Below are 21,637 nucleotides of genomic sequence, written 5' to 3'. Positions count from 1 at the left end.
TCGGGCCCTTGACATTCAAATAACATAACAAGCATAAGCAATTAAATCAGGAAACGCACAAATACCAATAAATAAAAGAAATAAGTAAAATAATTAGATCTCACAGATGTTCGGAACCGAGTTTTCAAATTGACCTTCGACTAGATGAACTTAGCCACGCCTCATGAGAAAATCTCCACGTAATTTAATTGAGGTCCAGGCTATCAAAGGAACCAAGGAAGAATCAAACTAAAACTCTGCTAAAAGCTAAGCTAAAAACTCTTGATAAGAGTTCTTTGGACGTCCGTTTCTTTTTTAAAGCCAAAGATGACTAATGCTATCTAGTCCCGTGGTCCCCGCAGAAATTGAGAGTCCAACTCTAGAAGAAAAGCCAGCCGACTAAGAGAAAAAAGATACAAAGAGGTGGGGCCTGCCGAATTGCTTATTGTGTTCTATTGATAGCAGGACTTCTCGTATGAGTTCTCCTCGTCAGCACAAAGGTAGGAAATTAGTTTTGTTCTCTCCTTGTGGGCCAGGTCGATGGAGATTTTTTTGAAGTCTCCAACTTATGGAATAAGTCCCTCCTTTTTGTAGTTTTCTGCCTCATTTCCTGAAATTAAATCCAAATACCAAATATAAGTAAATATTAACAATTAAAACAATATTTGGCAGGAATAAAAGGAAAAATTAGTAATAAAATTGCTAACAAATAATATCCTATCAATTTCCCCCACACCTGAATCGCCCTCAAGTATGGGAACAACAATTGAACACCAAAAATTCGACAATGGCCATTGCTCCAACTACCATATTGCCAAGATACCATGAAAACACATATCAAGCATCAATTGTCAAAATCCAAGAGACATCACCTCGGTTAGTTTCCAAACCGCAGACTCTTCTAATTTATGGGTAACTATTCTAAGAAAAAAAAATGGTCGATCAACATTTATCAGCAAATGGTCCAACTATTAACCAAATTCTCAACATAAAATCCATAGATCAGACGGCTAACTTTAGACACACACTTACACAACCCTCACCCTTTTTATCACGTTTTTCTATTTTTCTCCTTTTTTTTTCTTTTTTTTTCAGAATAGCAAAAGACTTAATCTCTAGCCATTAGAGCCTTTTGACGCGAACTCCAACATTTGCCAGATGGAGGAGCCCGGTTACTCAGCTTCGATCGCTATGCGACCACGCACTCATAGTAATTATTACCTTTTGACGCGAGAATCGACACTTTAGGTGAAGATCCCTGGTTACCCAGTAGTAATAACTAGCGGAGTACAGTCAACTCTTATTTACAACCATATAGCACAATAACTAAAAATAACACAAAAATAACAGCAGCCAGCCTCAAATTTCCAAAAATTGAGAACTAAAATTAATAATTGGACCAATTCACATGAAAAATGCCAATAATCATTCCCTATACCTAGAAAAGTTAACCAAAAATTGGAAAAGTTAAGCAATTATTGATATTCACCAAAGAGATGTTCCTGAACTCAACCACATCAACTTGATACCCTTTTATTACTAAAACTTGGCAATAGCAGAATTAGAGACAACAATCCAGCATCAAAACTTGGTATTCATATAAAAACTGATCACTAGAAAGAAAAAGAAAAGAAAATAAATGAAAGATAGGTAAAAACTAACTAAAAATAAAGGAAAAGCCCCTAGAAACTAAAAACAAAAATACTAGCACCACAACGATCCCCCCCCCCACACCTAATTCAAACATTGCCCTTAATGTGATAATGTAAAAGCAGAAGGAAGGAGAGGGGCAACGGTACTTCCCTGAAGTCATCAAAATAGGGGCGGTTCAGGTGGAAATTGTGGATCAACTCGCATCTGGAGCTGGTGCCATTCGTGGCTTCACCATGGACTCTAGATATCACTTTAAGCAACAAGAGACTACAATTGCCAACAAATAATGGAAGCCGAAAATTCAAAACAATAACAATTTTAAAGCCAACCCAACGAACAAAATGCACAATTCAATCACCCAGAGGACATACAAATACCCCAACACTTATAGCAAATGCAATTGATAAGCACTTGTGGTCCCAATTCAGTCAGATGTAGAAACAAAGCAATCCGAATGTGCAACAACTGCTCCAAAGACTTGAGTAATTAAAATTGATGGGCAGATTACTCCAAGCAAGTCAATTACATGCAACAAATGAGCAATAGGCAACGGAAGTGTCACAGTAGCTTCCCAAATCAACAAACAACCGCAGAAAGTAGTTGCCCACACTATCAGAACACGGCTCCCAACAATGCAACAAAATAATCAATAATCACAGGAAGCCCTACTATTGTAAGCACCAGCAAAAGCAATTCAATAAGCAATGATGTCCGCAAATGCAGACAAATACCAAACCTTTCCACACAAATTCTCAGTAAATGCCTCCAAAGGTGTAATTGGCCGCAAAACGCGCATCCTAAATTGTGGCAAACGCCCCCAACAAGTCAATTAAAAGCAACTAAGAGCAATAACAGAAGTAACCCGACCAAAGGCACAGCAATGGTCTCAAGACAGAAAGCAACAAAATAGAGCTCAAGTGCTACCATAGACGACCTCAACAAAGCAATGGATTCAAGCAATTTGAATGAGGAGAATACGGTCAGAGGTCCCCTCAAATACCAATTCAAATAGGCTAACCCAACCCACTAAGAAATCCAAACAACACTGAACAACACCCCAATATCAGTCAAACCTCATCAATAGCAAGTAATCGAAATAACGGGTTCCACCAAATAAATGAAAAACCTGGCACCAGGGTGGGCAAGTGCGGTGGGTGAGAGGGAGCTTGGAGATTGGAGATTGGAGCTTGGAGTGGTGGCGCGAGCTAACGGTGCTCGAGGAGTTGAAGCTGAAGTCGTGCGTGAGGGAAAGACCGTCGTGGCTCGCGGCGTGCGGTGGTGCGAGGTGAGCTAAGCAGCAGTGGTGGACAGCGCCTGATAGCTCGAGACGGAGGGGTCCAAGGTGGCAGTGTGCGAAGGAGAGCTGGTGACGAGGAGAGAGGGAGATAGGATGGGCGGCGGCGATGGAGGAAGGTGTCGGCCGAAGAAGAAAGGAAAAGGAGAAAAGGGGAAGCGGGGAAGAAGAGGGAGAAAAGGGAAAGAAAAGAAAGAAAAGAAAGAAGGAAAGAAAAAAGAAAGAAAAGAGAAAAAGAAAGGAGAAAAAAAATAATAGCTTTTGGTCTATTTTTTTCCTTTTTTTTGTTTTTCTTTTTCAAATTTAAATTTCAAGAAAAAAAATGAATTGCTGAGAAAAAACTAAACTGAAGGTCAAGAAGAAGATATAATTTTCTATATATTTTTTTGAATTAATTTACTTTTTTTAATTCTTTTTTGAATTTAAATTTCAAAATTTGCATTTTTGAAGAAAACACAAAACTGAAGGTTTAAAAGGAAAATAAATTTTTTTTTTAATTCATGTTTTGGATCGTCAAACACCGCGTGGGCACGCCAAGATTGGTAAACGTCCACTGATCTCAGGAGACACAAACACCGCGTGGGCACCCCAAAATTGCACTTCCTGGTCACTGTGGAGGAAAATATTAATACTGATACTACCCAACGGAGAAACGACAAAATGAAAGAAATGAACAACTAAAAACAATAAAACCAATATTTGGGTTGCCTCCCAAAAGAGCGCATTTGTTTAATGTCTTTGGCTAGACATTGTCATGTTTGTTCAGGGAGGATAAAATCTTGTGGCTCGTTTTAATGTTTCATCCTCTATATAGTCCGGATAGCCCTCGTAAATAGAGTAATCCTTGGGCACACGAGTTACGGGCTTCCATGGACTAGTAAATGGCGCCAAACGGATCAACGATAATTTGCATTCTCCATTCACTCCCCCCTCACGTGCATTTATTGGTCCAAGATATCTTGCCATCACCACTCTTAATTTATTCCTGTAATGAAATTCAAAATTTTCTGGTATAATAAAGTCAATTTCATTAACAGGAATTGAAGAATAAGAGTTAGGAGAATATTGATTAAGGAATGGAGGAAATGTCACCGCATTTGGAGATTGTTCACCAGATTCATTCACTTGAACGAGTTGATACTGGGGTCTCACTTCTTGCACTTCAACTTCCTTTTCAATTGCATTTTTAGATCCATTTTCTTGAGACTCTTGTAGCTCCATGTCACTTGTTAGGATAATTGCACTCTCATCTTCTTCAAGGTCGATGTTGGTCTGTGAGGGCAATTTTCACTCACGTAAGAAGCTAATTGCGTTATCCTAAATGCCAATAGATGCACTTGATCCGTCATCCCGGATGTCAATAGTTGCACTTGATCTGCCATCGCTTGTGTCTCCTGTTGAAATCGATATGTATTAGCAGCTAGTAATTCAATCATTTCTTCAAGAGACATACCTGACACGAATGATGGTTTTTGAGACTCTTGCTGTTGAAATTCCATTGGCCCGGTCGCATAATTAAAATTGAAATTATCCCACCATCCTTGATCAAGGATCATACCACGTTTGAAATCGAGGTGAAAAATCTCCAAAAGTATCAATTGGAGCACTTAGATTATCTTAAAAATGCGGGGCATGTGTCGGTTGAATAACCTGAGGCAAAATAAGTTCCACAATTTGCAACAGCCCATTGATCATTAGGAAAAACACGTCTCATAACCCCATTCAGGAATAAAGTCCAGTCTATCATCAAAATACGGAATGTTAGCAGCCATAAACTATATAAAAAAAATAAGAGAAAGAAAAAAAAATCAAGATGAACTCAAAAAGAAACAAATTAGTCAGGCACCAGTTCCCGGCAATGGCGCCAAAAATTGACAGGTCGTCGAGCCTGTCCAATAATAATTACCTACTCAAGAAAAATACAGATTCTGTATATAGCGGTGAGTAGGATCGAATCCGCAGGGATTGGGGATAACTTATTTCTTTTAAAGTTCGAAGTATGGGGGATTTTTGGAGAATATAAAATAACTAATTAACTAACTAATAAAACAACTAGTAGAAATAAATAGAAATTAATCAATAACCAATATGACTCTAACCAAAGGTACAACTTTTCAGACACGGCCCATGCAACTGATCATCGATGCAAAGGTAATTCAATTATTCATTAATGGATTGGTTATAGTTGTCATACACGCGATGAATAACCAGCCTTTCCTTAATTTCTCGATAGTTAAGGTACGACTGTTAACTATTTCCCTAACCAAGAAATAACCCTAGGTACGACCATAGGATTTAATTACTCGATTGCATTAATAATTAGAAAAGTCTAACCCTAACCAACAAATACGCTACGAGGATTTGTTTAAGTTAGATCATACGTTTCCCTAACATGAAACCAATCACGCTAGTCGCCACTGGTATTAATCAATTGAACAATTATGGATTCAATCAATTAATTTGGTATTAGATCATTAAGTTAATTCGAATATCGGGCCCTTGACATTCAAATAACATAACTAGCATAAGCAATTAAATCAGGAAACGCACAAATACCAATAAATAAAAGAAATAAATAAAATAATTAGATCTCACGGATGTTCGGAACCGAGTTCTCAAATTGACCTTCGACTAGATGAACTTAGTCACGCCTCATGAGAAAATCTCCACGTAATTTAATTGAGATCCAGGCCATCAAAGGAACCAAGAAAGAATCAAACTAAAACTCTGCTAAAAGCTAAGCTAAAAACTCTTGATAAGAGTTCTATGTACGTCCGTTTCTTTTTTAAAGCCAAAGATGACTAATGCTATCTAGTCCCGCAGAAATTGAGAGTCCAACTCTAGAAGAAAAGCCAGCCGACTAAGAGAAAAAAGATACAAAGAGGTGGGGCCTGCCGAATTGCTTATTGTGTTCTATTGATAGTAGGACTTCTCGTATGAGTTCTCCTTATCAGCACAAAGGTAGGAAATTAGTTTTGTTCTCTCCTTGTGGGTCAGGTCGATGGAGATTTTTTTGAAGTCTCCAACTTATGGAATAAGTCCCTTTTTTTTTTTAGTTTTCTGCTCCATTTTCTGAAATTAAATTCAAATACCAAATATAAGTAAATATTAACAATTAAAACAATATTTGGTAGGAATAAAAGGAAAAATTAGTAATAAAATTGTTAACAAATAATACCCTATCATGCATTTAAAATAAAAAAAATGGTCAAAAATCTATGTTGGAACTAACTTTTATCGACCTAATTTTATAAGGGATGTAAATTTACTATTACAAAAGTGAACAATGAAAAAAATTTATTGTCAAATGTTTTTTCCAATTTCTGCAAACGACAATGGGATATATTTTGAATTGATAACTTAATCCGTTGGACTGCTGTTCATTTGTAGTAATTTCATCAAAGAATGTATAATTTGGTATTTATTATTTTCCTCACTAGGGGGAGACATTTTATATTCTACTTTCATGTCTCGAGTTTTGCCTCCTATTTCAATTACGTATCTTTGACTTGATGTAATGTAAAAGAAGATTTTTAATCTCTAATTAGGTATGCATTTCAATTGCATAGGTATACCGTGTTGCCATTGAACTATGTTCTTTGCACCTTTAGAGACAATGAATAATACTTCAATGGAACTTTTTGCCAGATATCATCCTTGTTCATTCGTTTATTCATCTTCATCTGCGCAGCTTAAAGTTACTTAACCAATTTGAGTTACTATACATGGAACTTAAACAATTCGTTTATTCATTCCCCTGTAAAGATGTGGAAAAAAAAAGATTTTGGTTATAACGAATCATTTTTCTCTTTAAGGAAGAAATTTTCAATTGGATAGCAATGGATCCTTCATGTACATGTTACTGGCCGTATTTGCTCCAACAATCTCTCGATAAATATAAAAAGTTTATTTGCAAGTAGAAAAGTCGAATTATCATATGACGGGAAGTGGAGAAAAAAAAAACTGGTTAATCCAACAAAAACTGAACAACTTAGAAATTTATTTTATCACATTCGATTTTTGAGTCCAGAAGAAAGAACATCTGCATGGGGTTATTAATTTTTGAAGGACAATACCTCCTCACTAAGACTTGATGACAGGATGTGATGGTTCAGTTTGAATAAAATTCCTTGAACCATATTGGATAATCAGGGATACCGAGCAATTGAGTACCAAAAATTAATAAAGGAAACAATCTAGTTCTCCATTGGTAACTCTCATTTCCCCAGTCTCTATCATTTTATCATGGACGTTATTTGGTTTCATTTTACGTCTTAGGCGTATATGACATGGAAAGGGAAGGAGGAGCTTGAGAATAAGAAGGTTATTTATTCAGGCATACAGGTAAATATTATGATGATAATAGAGTAGTACAGTTTGATTTTTCTTGCTTCTGAATATGTGTATTGCTTTGGCATTGTTTGCCTTCTACAATTTGATTTAATGACTAAAGAAATGTAATCAATTTCTGTATTCAGATGATCAAATGCATATCAAGATTCTGCCTCTCGCATATCAAGATTTCTGCATCTTTTGGTCATGGACAATTAGGATTTCTTCCTGGTCCACCAAAGTAAAAGTAATCTCCGGCATCATCACTCTTTCCAGATACTATGTTGTAGCAATTCGGCTTCTCAGCTACGGTAGTGATATCACCAGGAGGGACTAAGGTGTTGGATTGATCAACTACTTGAAGTTTCTTGAAGTAACTTGCCCCTCTAGCTCGTTCTTCAGCAAAATGGCCACTGCCCATTTGAGTTGTGGTGTGTTGCCCACCTTGAGCATTATTTATTATCTCTCCACCCCATTCAATTAGTGAAGCACTGTCTGCTAGGTCTTTAAATAAGGAAGCAGGCCAATAACCAATTACATCGTCATTCCCGTGTTGTAGCCACCACACATTTTTCTTTGGGTCCTAAACAAAATTATACCACTATATTATGAGTTTTTCCAAATCCCAGAAAAAAAAATTAGGGTTTTGTTGTACATAATATGCTGGGATCTTAATCAATTTTGGCTGTCATTACCTTAAAGATATGTAGGGTGATTTCATGTTGAGCACCATGATAGGTAGAAACTGGTGAAATGGTGGCACCCAATGCAATTGAATTACTGGTTTGAACAAAGCCAGGGCATTCCAAGTTGTAGCACCCAGTGGATTGATAACGATCACGCTGTTAGCATTACCAAATTTTGATACATACATATGATAAAAATTTAGACTCAGGCAAACATATTATATTTGCATTAGGATTGATAATATTTTGTGACTTACAGTCCAGTAATTGAAAAGTCTTGTGTTGCTATCTCCAAAGTGACTTGGATATACCTATTATATATATTAACAAACGAAATAAGTAGACAATAAAGTTCAAGGCACATGCATGGCCAGATGTGTTTATTGTTGAATTGCTGATTGACTATTTATGATAGGGAAGAAGTACCGTCCAACCAGCTTCAACGCTGTTCAGAGCTGAATCAGCACCTGCAAGAACCCATATTTGAGCCAAGCTAAATTCACCACTGCCCTGAACTTGGGGTTGCCAAAGGTTTATTGTTGCCTTTGCTCCCAAAAACTTGTTACTTTGGACATATGCAAATGCATACTAAAGAATTGAAGAAAAAAGAAAATGAGAAATCGACAAAATTAATAAGCTAAAAATGAGAGAGATTTAAACAAACTCAAAAATTACCTTCCTGTTAAAGGAATTTTGATATATAATACTCCAAAGGAAAATTAGCAGACACCAAGTATTAAACCTATATATGTAAAGATGCATGCGTGTGTTGCTACAAAATTCTAGCAAAGATATAGTATGAGTAGATGTTTCAAGTGATTCTGTCATGCATATCAACACCTAAAAAAAAAAAAAAAAAAAATTCTACAAGACTCGTATTGTTTATGGTACACAGCAAATTTCCAGTTGTTTAGGGCACCTCGTGATTGGAAAAGTCAGCGAGCTGGGGAAAGTTTCTGTGCTCCTTCTTTGCATATCTTGCTTTCTGGTATCTTCTAATAGGAATAGTTCCTTCAGGGCATCTCCCACCCAACTGCCATAACTGATTAATTGGGTTTTTATCCTCTTGGCCATGAGAATTGGATTTGAATGGTTCACCCCCACCAATTGGTCCTTTCCGAGGCTGCAAACTAGGCCTCATCTGCAACGTGCAAAAAATACATAAAATTTTTACTTGTAGAGATTTTTCCCTTGTCTTGCTTTTGGGTGGGATAGAAAGGCTCACCAAAATGGTATGATTTTTTAGCAAAGGATGATCAAACGCTGGTTGATGATAAATGTTGATACAATCAATAATATCACCATCAGGGCTCTGCCATTTAAAACAATCATGCATCAGTTAGTCATGTACGTGAGTCCTAAAAATGTGGACAGCGCACTTAAATATTTCAATTTGTTATGTAAGAAATTAGAACAAGACATAGAAAAACAAGTACGTAGGTGTACACAAGAACATGAACACAGGCACCATGAATATTAAAGTGAGCGAAGAAGGAATAACCTTGATGGACTTGACAGGGATCTTCTTTGAACTGCTCAACGTTTTCCTGACCTGAGTCTTCTTGCTTGAGGCATCACATAAATTCATCATGGATAATAAAATGAAGAAATAAAATAGCTTCATTTTCTTCTCACTTCTAAAACTTCCAATGCAAAATTGATTCACAGGTTGGTGGTGTGTATTTGATTTCATTACTAGGTGAATTTATAAACTTTTAAAGTATCGTTCGTGGAATTCTACTGGTTTATTAAACGAAACCTCCCAAGTCAATTGACTCATAATTTGTTAGATTCATGAGTAAAGGGTTAGTCCCACATTGGTTCGAAAGATAGAGAAAGAGCGATTAATATGTAAGTAAGAGCCCGAAACCTAATGGTTTAAGTTTTTGGGTCAGAGTTGGGTTCCTAACTTACGTATTGGACTCTTTGGTAGACTCTCTCGTGGTATTTCCCCCTATCAAATTGGGTTCCTAACTTACATATTGGTTTGAGATGGAGCCAAGGGAGGTCCAAAAATCCAGTTTGAATGTTGAAGAAGAGTGGGTCCATATTTGGAAGAAGAGTTGATCGTAGGTGATAAGATGGGATTGCGTTGTTGAGTAAAAATAGAGAAAGAACGATTAATATGTAAGTAAGGGCCCGAGACCTAATGGCTTAAGGTTTTGGGTTAGAGTTGGGTTTCTAATTTACATATTGGGCTCTTTCCCCTATGAATAATTCTTCGGACCTCTTCAATCCTGGACCCCAAAACTATTGGGCTCTTTGATAGATTTTCTCGTGATGTTTCCCCCTATCAATAATTTTTCGGACCTCTTCAACCCTAGACCCCAAAACTACTAGACGAAGGTACGACTTTAATATGGATTGTAAATGGCCATATATTCATATAATCTTTCTTTTCCTTGTTACCATTATTAGGCGACAAACTTTCTTGTTTTTTCATGAACAAATATCGAATGAGAATGCACTATCACTTGGTTTTCATATTACCACCAATTGCGGCTAACAAGAAGAATATATTCAAGAACAATAACTACGGAAAAAGTAACCAAAAATTAATCAAGAACAAGCACTCAGAACTCAAGTCAAGATGGAACTTCCAGAAGAGAGGGAAAAAAAGAGTTGAAATTAGACGTGTAGAGAAGAGAAGTCATACATAATTTTAGTTCAAGAGGCATTTCTTTTTGTCCTCAAACGCCTTTCCTCCATATAACTTAAGTTTTTTTTCAATATATAGTCCCTTTTAATACCAAAAAAAAAAAAAAAACGCCTCAAACAATTATAAGACCGAGTTCCTCCCGTCTAACAGTTTCCGGATGCTATATCTTCTCATCTTTCAGCAAGCGTTGTTTTTCTGATCTTGGAAGTTTCAACATCTAGTTGAGTTTACTTTCGTAGTCAAATTTGATCCTTTCAACTACTACTAGTAAAATTTAGTACATTGGTGAGAGACGTTGCCCAAAACTCGTCATTCAGACCGGAGAAAACGACGTTGTAACGAATCCTGCTTGCAATCATCAGCAACAAGATCCATTTTGTTTTTGTTGGGGGCCCTCAAGCTAACGTTCTTGTTCTTGATTGATGGATACCTCGTACTAAATGTCGGTTATGCCAATTGTTTAAGTCCATTCGGGTGCTAGTTAATATACCATGCATGCACCAACTACCAAGAATATACATTCATACATATGGAGTATTACACATGTATTTGGCAGTTGGTAGTGAGTGTGTGTGTATATATATATATACACACACACATATACAAATGAAGAGAGAGTGAGAGAGAGAGAGATAGGGGCTGACTCGAGAGTTCATTTTCACCGGTCATAATTTATAGTAATTTGACAATAGTGACAAGTAGAATTTTAGCTTAAATTTTGAAGTAGTAACAAATTTCTCCAACTGCTTCACAATGAAATCGCAACAAACTCCAAAGCCTCGTCACGGCCTGGTGTAAACTTCCTGGTTAGTGTATCCTAATATTTGCGACAGATATCTTCCGATGATGATGATCAATAAAAGTTGTCATTTGCTCAAACAAAAAAAAATTTTTTTTTTTTGGTCAAAGCTCCAAGTATTGTAAACCCTTGCAAGAAAAAATTACATGCATGCAGTAAGAACTCGGATGCTTGCGTCGTTAGACCCAATGCTAACATTGAAAACCTAGCAGTTTTCGGGCCAGTTAATTAGTAACAAAATTTCACAGACGACTTCAATTCGTGGACTCCAAAATTGATAGTTAAAAAAAAAAAAAAAGAAGAACGACTTGACCAATTAAGTGTTGATCATGACATATCAAAACCAGCTAATTTAACATTTATTTTGTGATATCTGTAGAAGATATTAAAATTTTGGTCAACATACACACTTTTATAAAAAAATGTATATGACAATTACTTCCAATTTTTTCCTCCTTTGCCTTTCCTTATTGCATACATTATTATTATTATTATTTTTTGTTTCAATAAGGGTACACATGATTACAATCGAAATCCACTGGGATAATACAAACGATCTACACTTGGAACATCATCACAAATAATTCAACAATAACTCACAAAAGGATGGGAATAACAACCTATATATAGTGAGGAAAATATTCACTTATTTGTTAGAATTGAAATTTGAACTCTGACCTTGGCAACGGGTAACTTACTCTTCATTTATAAGGATTACCCGCAAAATACGAAATCAATCAACTTTAGTATTCTAGTCATTAGTTGACTCATAAATGCATTGCTTTGTGGAATTGTACAGGTCTATTATTATTAGAAAGTGAAAACCTCCCAAGCCAATAGACTTGAGATTCCTTCCACACAGGCCAGTAGCGACTTGAGTAATTAAGATCTGATCTTGATGTATCAAAATGCTAAGTTAACATATTCATTTGTGATATCTATAGATGATAATGAAAGAAAACAAATACTCAATTTACATTCAAATCCATATATTCCTAACAGTGTACGAAGACATTGTTATTGAATTTTGCTGATGATCAAGAATTAACTTTTAATGCGTACAATTTGTTGCAATGGTTATAAGCAAGCTTCGAGTATATATAAATGATAAATCACATAGGGAATTAAATTCTGTATGAGATTATAAGAATCTAAGGGTGGAGCTAAATCCACACTCTCCCATTCTACCATTATTTCAAACACGAATATGAAGTTTTGAAGCCCTAAATATCTAGGGGGTTTCCTTCTAACTTTTTGCAATTCCAAGTTTATTTTTTCACACTATAGAAATAATTTTCCTTGCACTATTCTTTTAACTATTTATACCATTTTTTTCAAATGCTTTTCAGTTTTACACTCGCCTAATTTCTAAAAGCTATTTGATCTCAGTGAATTTCCTAAAAAATGTTTGTTGGCTTATAGCTTTATGGGCCTATACAGTTTCAAATGCAATCAGATTTTACAGAATTATGACTATTCCTTGTAAAAAAAAAAAACTAATGTTTGACATTTGTGTGTAGTACCATTAAGCTTTTAATTAAATATAATCAGATATAATCAGTGACGGGGCCAGGATTTTTTTTGGGGGGGGGCCAAAATTTTTTCCTAATAAAATTATCTTAATATATTATGTTCAAAATAATTTTCTTCTATTTAAATATATGACATCTAAAAATATCAAATATTAAATTTAATTATAAAGGTATGTCTATTCATAAATATGCGGTACAGTCATAACAAAAATCATCTATGATTGAATCACTGCTAAATTTTCAACAACTTCCTTTTCTATATACACAGTTAGACAATCATTCAAGAAATGATCTTCCATCGTGTTTCGGAGCTTTGTCTTGATTATTTTCATAATTGAAAATGCCCGCTCTGTAGTTGCAATTGATACAGGAAGAATAAGAACAAGTCTAATCAATCTGTCAATAAGAGGAGATATCACTGATTTTCTTGTCTTCACCAAGCCTTGACATAACTCATGAATACCAGATAATTCTTGCAATTCAGGATGATTTGGAATGTCGAGCTCAAAATGTTGAAGTTCTATTCTTAGACGTACTGGTTCTTGCTCCATAAAATCATTCAGATAGAACTTCTCTGCAAGTTTACAAATATCATCAATCTTGAACAGCATAAATCCATTTCTAGGATCTAAAGCAGTGCTCAAAACAAGCAATTCCACGGTATGATCATTAAACCTGCTATGTAACTCTTGCAATTGATAATCAATTGTTGCAAGAAATATATCCACTTGATAATAATGCTCCACACTAATCTCATTATGATGACTTCGAGATCTACCACGTCTTGCAATATATTGAGCATTCATATCCGGGATATCAATTTGATGTTGCTCACAAAATAATTTAACTTTCACCAAGAAATCATCCCATCCCGAATCTCGAAAATTCTTCAGTAGCTTTGTTGTGCTTGAGACAAGATGCATTGCATTCAAAATATCTTGAGATTTACGTTGCAATGCTATACAAAGAAGATGAGTAATTTCCATAATGTCTTTCATAAGATGCAAAGTGAAAACAAACTCAAAGGATAACAACTGATTCAAAGCAAAATTTGCATCTCCTCCATTTGCTGCAATGTTACTTAAAACCACACAAGTAGCATTGAACATTTTCAGTAAACTAGAAATAGAATCCAAATGAGAACCCCAACGAGTATCTCGAGCTCGTTTTAAAGTGCCAATTTGATTAAGCCCCCTTCCAATTTCAAGTTCACCATTAGCAATCTTAGTAGCAACTTCAATTGTTTGAGCCTCCTTTAATTCATCATTACGTTTGCTAGATGCAGAACAATGTTGATAATGAAAACTAAATTGGAGAAGAATTGGTGAACAGAAGCTACTTCTCTAGAAGCTGCAACTAAAGCACGTTGAAGCCTATAGGCCAAACAATGAATGTAATAGGCATATGGACATTCATGGCAAATTAAAGCTTGCAAGCCATTCCATTCACCTCTCATAGCTCCATCATACCCTTGTCCACGAATGTTATGAATGGCCAAATTATGTTAAGAGAGAGTAGAAAAAAGGGTTAAAAACAAAAAAGCCCCCTGTGATAAGCCTAATACACAGAAAAGCCCCCCATGGTTTCAAAATATACAACACGACCCCTCATGCTTTGAACTAAATTGTAAAGGTGACGGAATCCGTTAAACTTAACGGAAATGACTTATTGGAACCTAAAAAAAATTTTTATACCTAATTTTTATGAAATATACCTATTCTACCCCTTAACTCTCAATTCTCTCTACTTAAAAAATAAAACAAATGATTTTTTTGAGCTCTCTTTTGTTTAATTATATAAGGGTATTTTGGTCATTTTGACCATTTTCGTTAAGTTTAACGGATTCCGTCACCTTTACAATTTAGTTCAAAGCATAAGGGGTCGTGTTGTATATTTGGAAACCATGGGGGGCTTTTCTGTGTATTAGGCTTATCACAGGGGGCTTTTTTGTTTTTAACCCTAGAAAAAAATACCTTCCTTCAAAGTTAAAGCCATAGTATCACGGACATGAATAACACCAAAAAACCGTTCACGGATGCATACTTCCTTATCTACATATCTCAAAACAAGAGCCATATGCTCTCTTTTGGACTCATCACGAGCTTCATCAACTATAGTGCAAAATTTTGAATTTCCAATCTCTTGGCAAATTTCTTTTCTAACCTTATTGGAAAATATATAAAGAATCTCCTTTTGAATTTCATGAGATGTATAGGAGGCATTGGATGGAGCATTTTCTTGAACAACATTTGCAACCTATCCATTAATAGAGCATAATTATAATTTTATAAAGATAATAACTAAATGGAAGCATATTATGAATTTAAAAGATTTCTTTAAAGCATGGATATTATATAAATTCAAGAAAGAATGCAAAGCTAGAAGAAAATCATTCTTACCTTATCATTATACGAAGCCAACAACTTAATAAGTTGATGAAAGTTTCCACGATTAAGAGATTTTTCACTCTTATCTCATCCTCGAAAGGCACAACCTTGAAATGCAAGCCATCGCACTACATCAATTGAAACTTGAAGCCTTAATCGATTAATCTCAACTTGCTCAAAACTTTGTTTCTCAATGAAAGTTCCAATGTGTTGAGAAGCATTCATCAAATCATTGCATGCTTTTACCGCAATTCTGTGAAATGAGTTAGGACTTTTCCCCACATGTCGTAAGAAAGCACAATTATCTCCATTATTGACCTTCTTCCAATTGTTAAAGCCACCAAGAACAAATGCACTTAATTCAACTCGTCCATTCGGCTTACTAAATAGATAGAATGGAAGACAAAAAGTAGCATCAATTGATGGAGAATATTCAAGCCAAGATGGAAACAATGCAAACCAAGAGCTACAAAAATGACGAACATGTTTCTTTGAACCACTTGAAGGGTAATTTTCAAGCTTAACTTGATATGGCCCTTAATTGATATAAGCTCGACGAATTTCATCTTGTTGATTAAGAGGATAGCTCCATATAGGTGGAGGTTTTTCGCTATGTTTTCAGAATCGGACCGGGTATCGACTCGGTCAAACTCAGGGATCAGGGGTCAATGCGTGCAACCGGGTTCAATAGGGGTTGAACCGGATGACGTCATAAATAAAAATTATTTAAAAATTAAAATATTATAGGTAAAATACCTAATAACATGTTAATATTAATAAAGGTATATTCATATATATTAGATGTTTTAAATATATTTAACAAGAAAATACAAAGAAATTAGAACAATCAATTAACAATTTATATTATTTAATGAGCATTAACAAGTTTAGAATTAAAATTATGGACTTAATTGAAAAATAATACCAAAATTTAAGAAAAAATTGATAAAGTATGAAATATTTGAGGTATATTAATATTTTTTAACAATCTAGGGGTCAAAACATAATATTGAAAAAGTTTGAGTTTTTTTTTTAAAAAAAACTGTTTGAACTGGAAAATCCGATTTTTTCGGTCAAACCTAGTCAGACCCGGTTTTTGACCGGATTTTTACTTACCCGGTTTTTAAGCATGACTCAGACCGGACACTTGGCCGAGTTTTAAAACACAGGTTTTCCGGGATCACGTTCCAAAGAAGCAATATCAATCTTTTCAAGTTCAACTCTTCAAACTTTTTTGGGAGGTTCTGATAAGAGTTTATTTTACATATTTTTAAGTACATTTTATTAGTTAATTTTGATTTGATTATTTAGTTTTATAACTAAAATAACTAGGTTTTGGTAAAAATATACAACTTTTGTAAAAGTGGCTAATATGGCATTTCTATTGATTTTAATGGTAAAAACTTCATATTCTTGCAGGTAAATGATCCAATCACCAAAGGATGTCAAATGAGGTGAAAATTAGATAATTGGTGCTCAATTCAAGTGGTAAAAAAGAGAAATGAAGTGAAAAACGTTTAAGTGAAGAAGTGCGGTTCATGACAGTTTTGACACTCTTTAGTATTTCGACTATATCTGGAGTTACACTTATCGGATTGAGGTGATCTTTATACCATTTTAAAGCTAAGAAAGAGACCTACAATTTTTATGTGACATCGAAATCCAATTCTGCTGTTTTCATGGACAAAAAGTCGGAATACAGAAGCTGCATTCCGTGGTCGAAAATTGAAACAGGGGTTTGACCAGGTGATAGTATTTCGATCATATCTCAGGCTACAAATCTCCGATTTGGATGATTCTTGAAGAATTGAAAAGCTAAATCAAAGGGCTACAACTTTTGTGTTTTGTACAAAAGCTAGTTTGGCCTCCATCATAGAGAAAATAGCAGTTGAAACTAGGCCAAAAATGCAGAGTTGAAAACGCGAGTCGACAAAATGTGGGTTGAAGCTGCGTTTTGTGTAGGCGCGTTTTGTAGCCGAAATTCTGCAATTTGCTCAGCCATTTCTCTGGTGTTCAGATTACTTTCTAGCAATAAGATGCAAGGGAATTCGGTGCACATGCTTCAGAAGACAAAAGGGCAAGAAAGGTGGCTTATTTTCAAGTTGGTTATTGACTATCTTAACAAATCTCAGATTTGGGAATCAAGAGGTGGAAATTTGACCAAGCTTTTGAGCAGTTTTTATAGAGAAAAATAGGGAGGTATGGACAATCCATACGTAGCCAGATTTTCTGATAGCAAACACTCTCTAGCTAGTAAATTTTGCAGGAACTCTTGGAGGATTCATCTTGTAATCATCTACTGCAAGACATAGCAGATTTTTGGAAAGCTTCACCATTGCTTGGCTAAGATTTTCTTCACTCTTCTTGTACTTGTAATTTATGATGTTTTACATTAATGAAATTATGAGTGTTTTATCATTCATGAATACCTAATTTCCTTTATCTAGGGAGTAGATGAAACTTATGGCCAAGTGATATGAATTGAATGTGATTTATACTTGTTATATCTTGTATTAACTTGTCTACTTCTGTATGTTGGATTACTTGTTGTTGTTTGATCACCAATAGCAGGTTTATAGTTATTTTTACTCATTGAAAAATGGTAAAAACAATGGATTAACATGAGTAGAGCTTGAGTTGTATGTTCCTGAGAATAGAAATACATTCAAATGGTGTATAAGAACAGACTTAGTATTTACCAAGAGATTAGGAAAAACTAAGCTGTTCTAGACCATTATTATCATGAGAATGTGATTTTGGTATTTTTGGAAATGAATCCCTGGTTAAACAAGAGTAATAACAAGTATTAAGATCATTCATTTAGATTTTTTGTGCCATAAGTGGAATCTACATCTCTAGATTTAATCTTTAGTGAAATTTCTCCATTTGCATCTAGTTTTTATTAAATCAGATTTATAGATAGTAGTAATATAATTTCTCTGCTCAAATTCATCATAAGTTTAAATAATAGAGAAAATAAGGATCTAGTAATTGTTTTAAGTTGCTCCTCGTGGGATCGAGCTGATACATACCATACATTACAATTTTGGCCTGTATACTTGCAATCAAACGGGTATAAATTCGGATTAAACTTGCACTTGTAGTAAAAACCCGTCAGGTTCAACAACCAAACTCTCACTAAGAATAGATGATGGAGTAGCATCACTCTCCTTGTGCTTTTGATCTTCAATAATTTTTCTTTTAAAAAATGCATCAATTGTTGTTGACTTACCCATGGAGAATAAATTTCAAACCTGAATTTAATTCACATTTCATAAGTTATATACAACTCTAGCAAATTATCATAATAAATTATATGTATGCCAAATTTTATATGCATTATATTAGTATTTCTTTGAACCACAAATAAAGTATGGAATCACAATTTTAAATGATACACACTTATTAAACAATAAAATACTTTATACATGTCAAATTATTTGTCTTGAGAAAAATATACTACAAATATAGTATAATATCACAATTTTGATACTAGAAATGTATTTTACAAGAGCATAAGATAATTGGAAAGAGGAAAAGATTAAATTTCATAATAAATTAATTATAAAAAGGAAAAGGTTTAGTACAGGTACCAAAGAATGGAGCCACTTCACTTCAATTTATTGGATTCTACTATCTAGCACCAAGTGACCAAAAAGGTGCCCTTTTGTGGTAGCTCTTAAAAGAGAGCATCTCTTCCCTTTGTGGTAGCTCTTAAATGCCCAAAAAGGTGCAACCTTTTTAACTTTTAGCCAATTTTCAAGCAGTAAAACTAGCATTGAATGAGAATCATTGCCAGATTCTATTATTAGTAAGTAGGAGCTGAAGAGTCACTGTTTACCGAAGGAGTTCTTATGATTAGAGGAGGTGAACTAGTTCTGAGGAATCAACACTTTAGATCTTGATCCGGGAAATATCACTCACGGAACCAGATCAAAGCATGAACAAGCAGTACAATCGGTGTGGCTACCACAGCAGACAAGTAAGCTAACTGCCATTTTCTCATCTTACCTTGTCTGGTAGTGTAGGTGCATTAGAAGTAGGTGCATTGTGCTCTGTTTTTTTCTTTTTGTTTTTGTTGCCTACCAGTTTGCCATTTACCTAGAGAAAAGCATATTTTTTCGATTTTCCTTTGTGGCTTTTTCGATTTTCTTTGAGATCATTGGTGTGGGGGGTGAGAGGTATACCAGCATTACGTCAGGTTAAGTTCCATGGCTGAGGATATTGTTGAGATTTTGCAAAGCTTCAAATTATCGATCAAGGAGTTGCAGATAACAGATGTGGGGAGAGAGGAGCTATCCTCAGGTTTAAAGGAATGCCAAAGCAGCTTGATAGGGAAGATTGTGGGTGAGAAGGTAGCTAACTATACGGGAGTTAAGAATTTTGTTATAGCAGCTTGGGGGTACCCAAAGGATTTGACTGTGGCGGAGCTCGGGTCGAACCTGTTCCAATTCATTTTGCCTAAGGAAAGTGATAGGGATAGAATAGCTAAGGAAGGTCCTTGGATTTTGGATAATCAATTAATGGTGGTCAACATGTGGTACGAAGGAATAGAGGATGATGAAAAAGCCTTTAAACTTGCTCCATTCTGGGTGCAAGTCTGGAACCTCCCAATTCACTGGATTTCAAAGGACGTTGGCAAAAAGATAGGATCCGTTTTTAATCAGATTAGGGATGTCATTATACCACAAACAGGGGGAAAAGAAGGAAGGCACTTGAAGATAGCTGTTCTGGTGGATATTGAACAACCTCTTCTGAGAGGGACAACAATTAAGGTGGTAGGGGGAGTTAAATGGGTACACTTTAAGTATGAGAGATGTCCGGATTTTTGCTATAGCTGTGGAAGAATAGGACACAGCGAGAGATCATGTGGAACGTCTTTGAGTGGGATTGAAGGGAAAAAGGATAACCAATATGGAAATTGGATGAGGGTAGGGAATGCAAATGGGAAGATGTCTCCCTAGAAAAAACAAACAGGAGTAATTTTTAACCCCCAAAGACGTCACTGGAGTTACCAGAATAGGGATTGGGTAGAGAAGGAGAGGGGGGAGACTGCGGGCAGTGATGTTTCCGGAGGTTTGGATGAGACACCAATTGCAGTAACACAGCAAGTGGACCAAACAACCACTCCGACAGAGGCTTTGCCTAAACCATCTACAAATATAGTATTCTCTCCAAACTTGGTGGGAATTGCAGAATCTGGAGCTCCAAAACCATCATCTGGAGCGGAACCAAATATGCATGCCGATGTGAATGCTGGAAAGGAACAGGATAGAGGAAATATGATGATTATGGGTAGCGAGCTTGATCATATTCAGGGGGAGAAGGGAGGCCAGCAGGTCTTGAAGCCAGGTCCTGAGGAGGGACACTCAGAGGCTATACTAATGCAGGTTGATGAGGGTAGTACAGGTAGGAAGCAAGAGGTAGTGAAAAAACAGAACAAAAGGATTCAAAGGCCTCTGAGGTCACCAAGTAAAAGAAGACAGGCTCTTAAAGGAATATGCATCAACTTGGGGGATTTGAAAAACCAAGGGAAAAGAAAAAGTAATGAAATGGATGAGGTTATGGAGAGCGCTGGGGCTGATGTGCACGACTTGAAAAAGTATAAGATTGAAGTTGCTGGAGGTTCTGAGAAGAATGGTTGTGAGGGAGAAGGGTCCATGCCTAGTTGGACCCCAGAGTGCAAATGAGGGTTCAGGTGTGGAATTGTTAAGGAGTGGGGAGCCCTTTGACAATTTCCCAGCTGAGAGAGGTAAATAACCTCTTCTCTCCAAGCATGGTGTTTTTAAGTGAGACCAAAAATAGGACAACATACATGGAAAAAGTGAAGAACATTTTAAGATTTGATGAGATGGCTGTTTTTGAAGCCATGAACAAGGCATGAGGCTTGGCTCTTCTATGGAAGGAAGAAGTGAAAATTGTTCAGGTACTGATGACTGCCTTCACCATAGAGGCGCATGTGGAGGATATGGAGGCTAATTCTGATTGGTGGTTTGTAGGAATTTATGCGAGTTGTGACCATCAGGTTAGGAAACGACAGTGGAAGGTCATAGAAAAAAGGAAAAGTCTATGGGGGGGGGGAAAGATGGGTTGTAGCTGGAGACTTTAATGATATTGTATCCAACGAAGAAAAATGGGGAGGTACATGTAGAGAGGAAAGAAATTTTCAGGACTTTAAACAATTCATCAATGGGAATCAATTGATGGATATTGGCTTCACTGGACACCCTTGGACTTGGTGTAACAATTGGGAGGATGCGGGTGAGGTCAAGCAAAGACTAGATAGGGGACTTTGTAGCTTTTCTTGGGCACAGGT

General features: G+C 35.8%; 2 protein-coding genes across 2 annotated transcripts; both read right to left on the bottom strand.

Annotated features, from left to right (window-relative positions):
• Nucleotides 1–7,235: 7,235 nt before the first annotated feature.
• Nucleotides 7,236–9,592, bottom strand: LOC113694710 (protein neprosin-like). Its single transcript, XM_072055965.1, has 7 exons — nt 9,446–9,592; nt 9,170–9,256; nt 8,864–9,085; nt 8,371–8,532; nt 8,202–8,255; nt 7,954–8,100; nt 7,236–7,841 (listed from the first exon to the last, which is right to left on the bottom strand). The coding sequence occupies exons 1-7, from the start codon at nt 9,566–9,568 to the stop codon at nt 7,464–7,466; spliced, it is 1,173 nt and encodes a 390-aa protein (XP_071912066.1). The 5' UTR covers nt 9,569–9,592; the 3' UTR covers nt 7,236–7,463.
• A 3,557-nt stretch (nt 9,593–13,149) lies between these two features.
• On the bottom strand, nt 13,150–19,514 carry LOC113694727 (uncharacterized). Its single transcript, XM_027213583.2, has 3 exons — nt 19,509–19,514; nt 14,961–15,190; nt 13,150–14,209 (listed from the first exon to the last, which is right to left on the bottom strand). Exons 1-3 carry the CDS (start codon nt 19,512–19,514, stop codon nt 13,150–13,152), a joined length of 1,296 nt encoding a protein of 431 aa, XP_027069384.2.
• Between the last annotated feature and the right edge of the window lie 2,123 nt (nt 19,515–21,637).

This window comes from Coffea arabica, chromosome 1e (genome assembly GCF_036785885.1).
Source record: "Coffea arabica cultivar ET-39 chromosome 1e, Coffea Arabica ET-39 HiFi, whole genome shotgun sequence".
In the NCBI taxonomy this organism is placed as follows: domain Eukaryota; kingdom Viridiplantae; phylum Streptophyta; class Magnoliopsida; order Gentianales; family Rubiaceae; genus Coffea; species Coffea arabica.
Note: the sequence above shows the minus strand (reverse complement) of the source record. Positions and strands in the feature narration are given on the sequence as shown.

Coding starts and splice junctions, on each gene's coding strand:
- LOC113694727 (XM_027213583.2), bottom strand. Junction 14,210..14,960: donor GAAGTATGCATCCGTGAACG/GTTTTTTGGTGT, acceptor TTCTGCATCTAG/CAAACGTAATGATGAATTAA.
- LOC113694710 (XM_072055965.1), bottom strand. CDS start 9,568: ATGAAGCTATTTTATTTCTTCATTTTATTATCCATGATGAATTTATGT. Junction 8,533..8,863: donor CTGACTTTTCCAATCACGAG/GTGCCCTAAACA, acceptor TCAATTCTTTAG/TATGCATTTGCATATGTCCA. Junction 7,842..7,953: donor TCACCCTACATATCTTTAAG/GTAATGACAGCC, acceptor AATTTTGTTTAG/GACCCAAAGAAAAATGTGTG.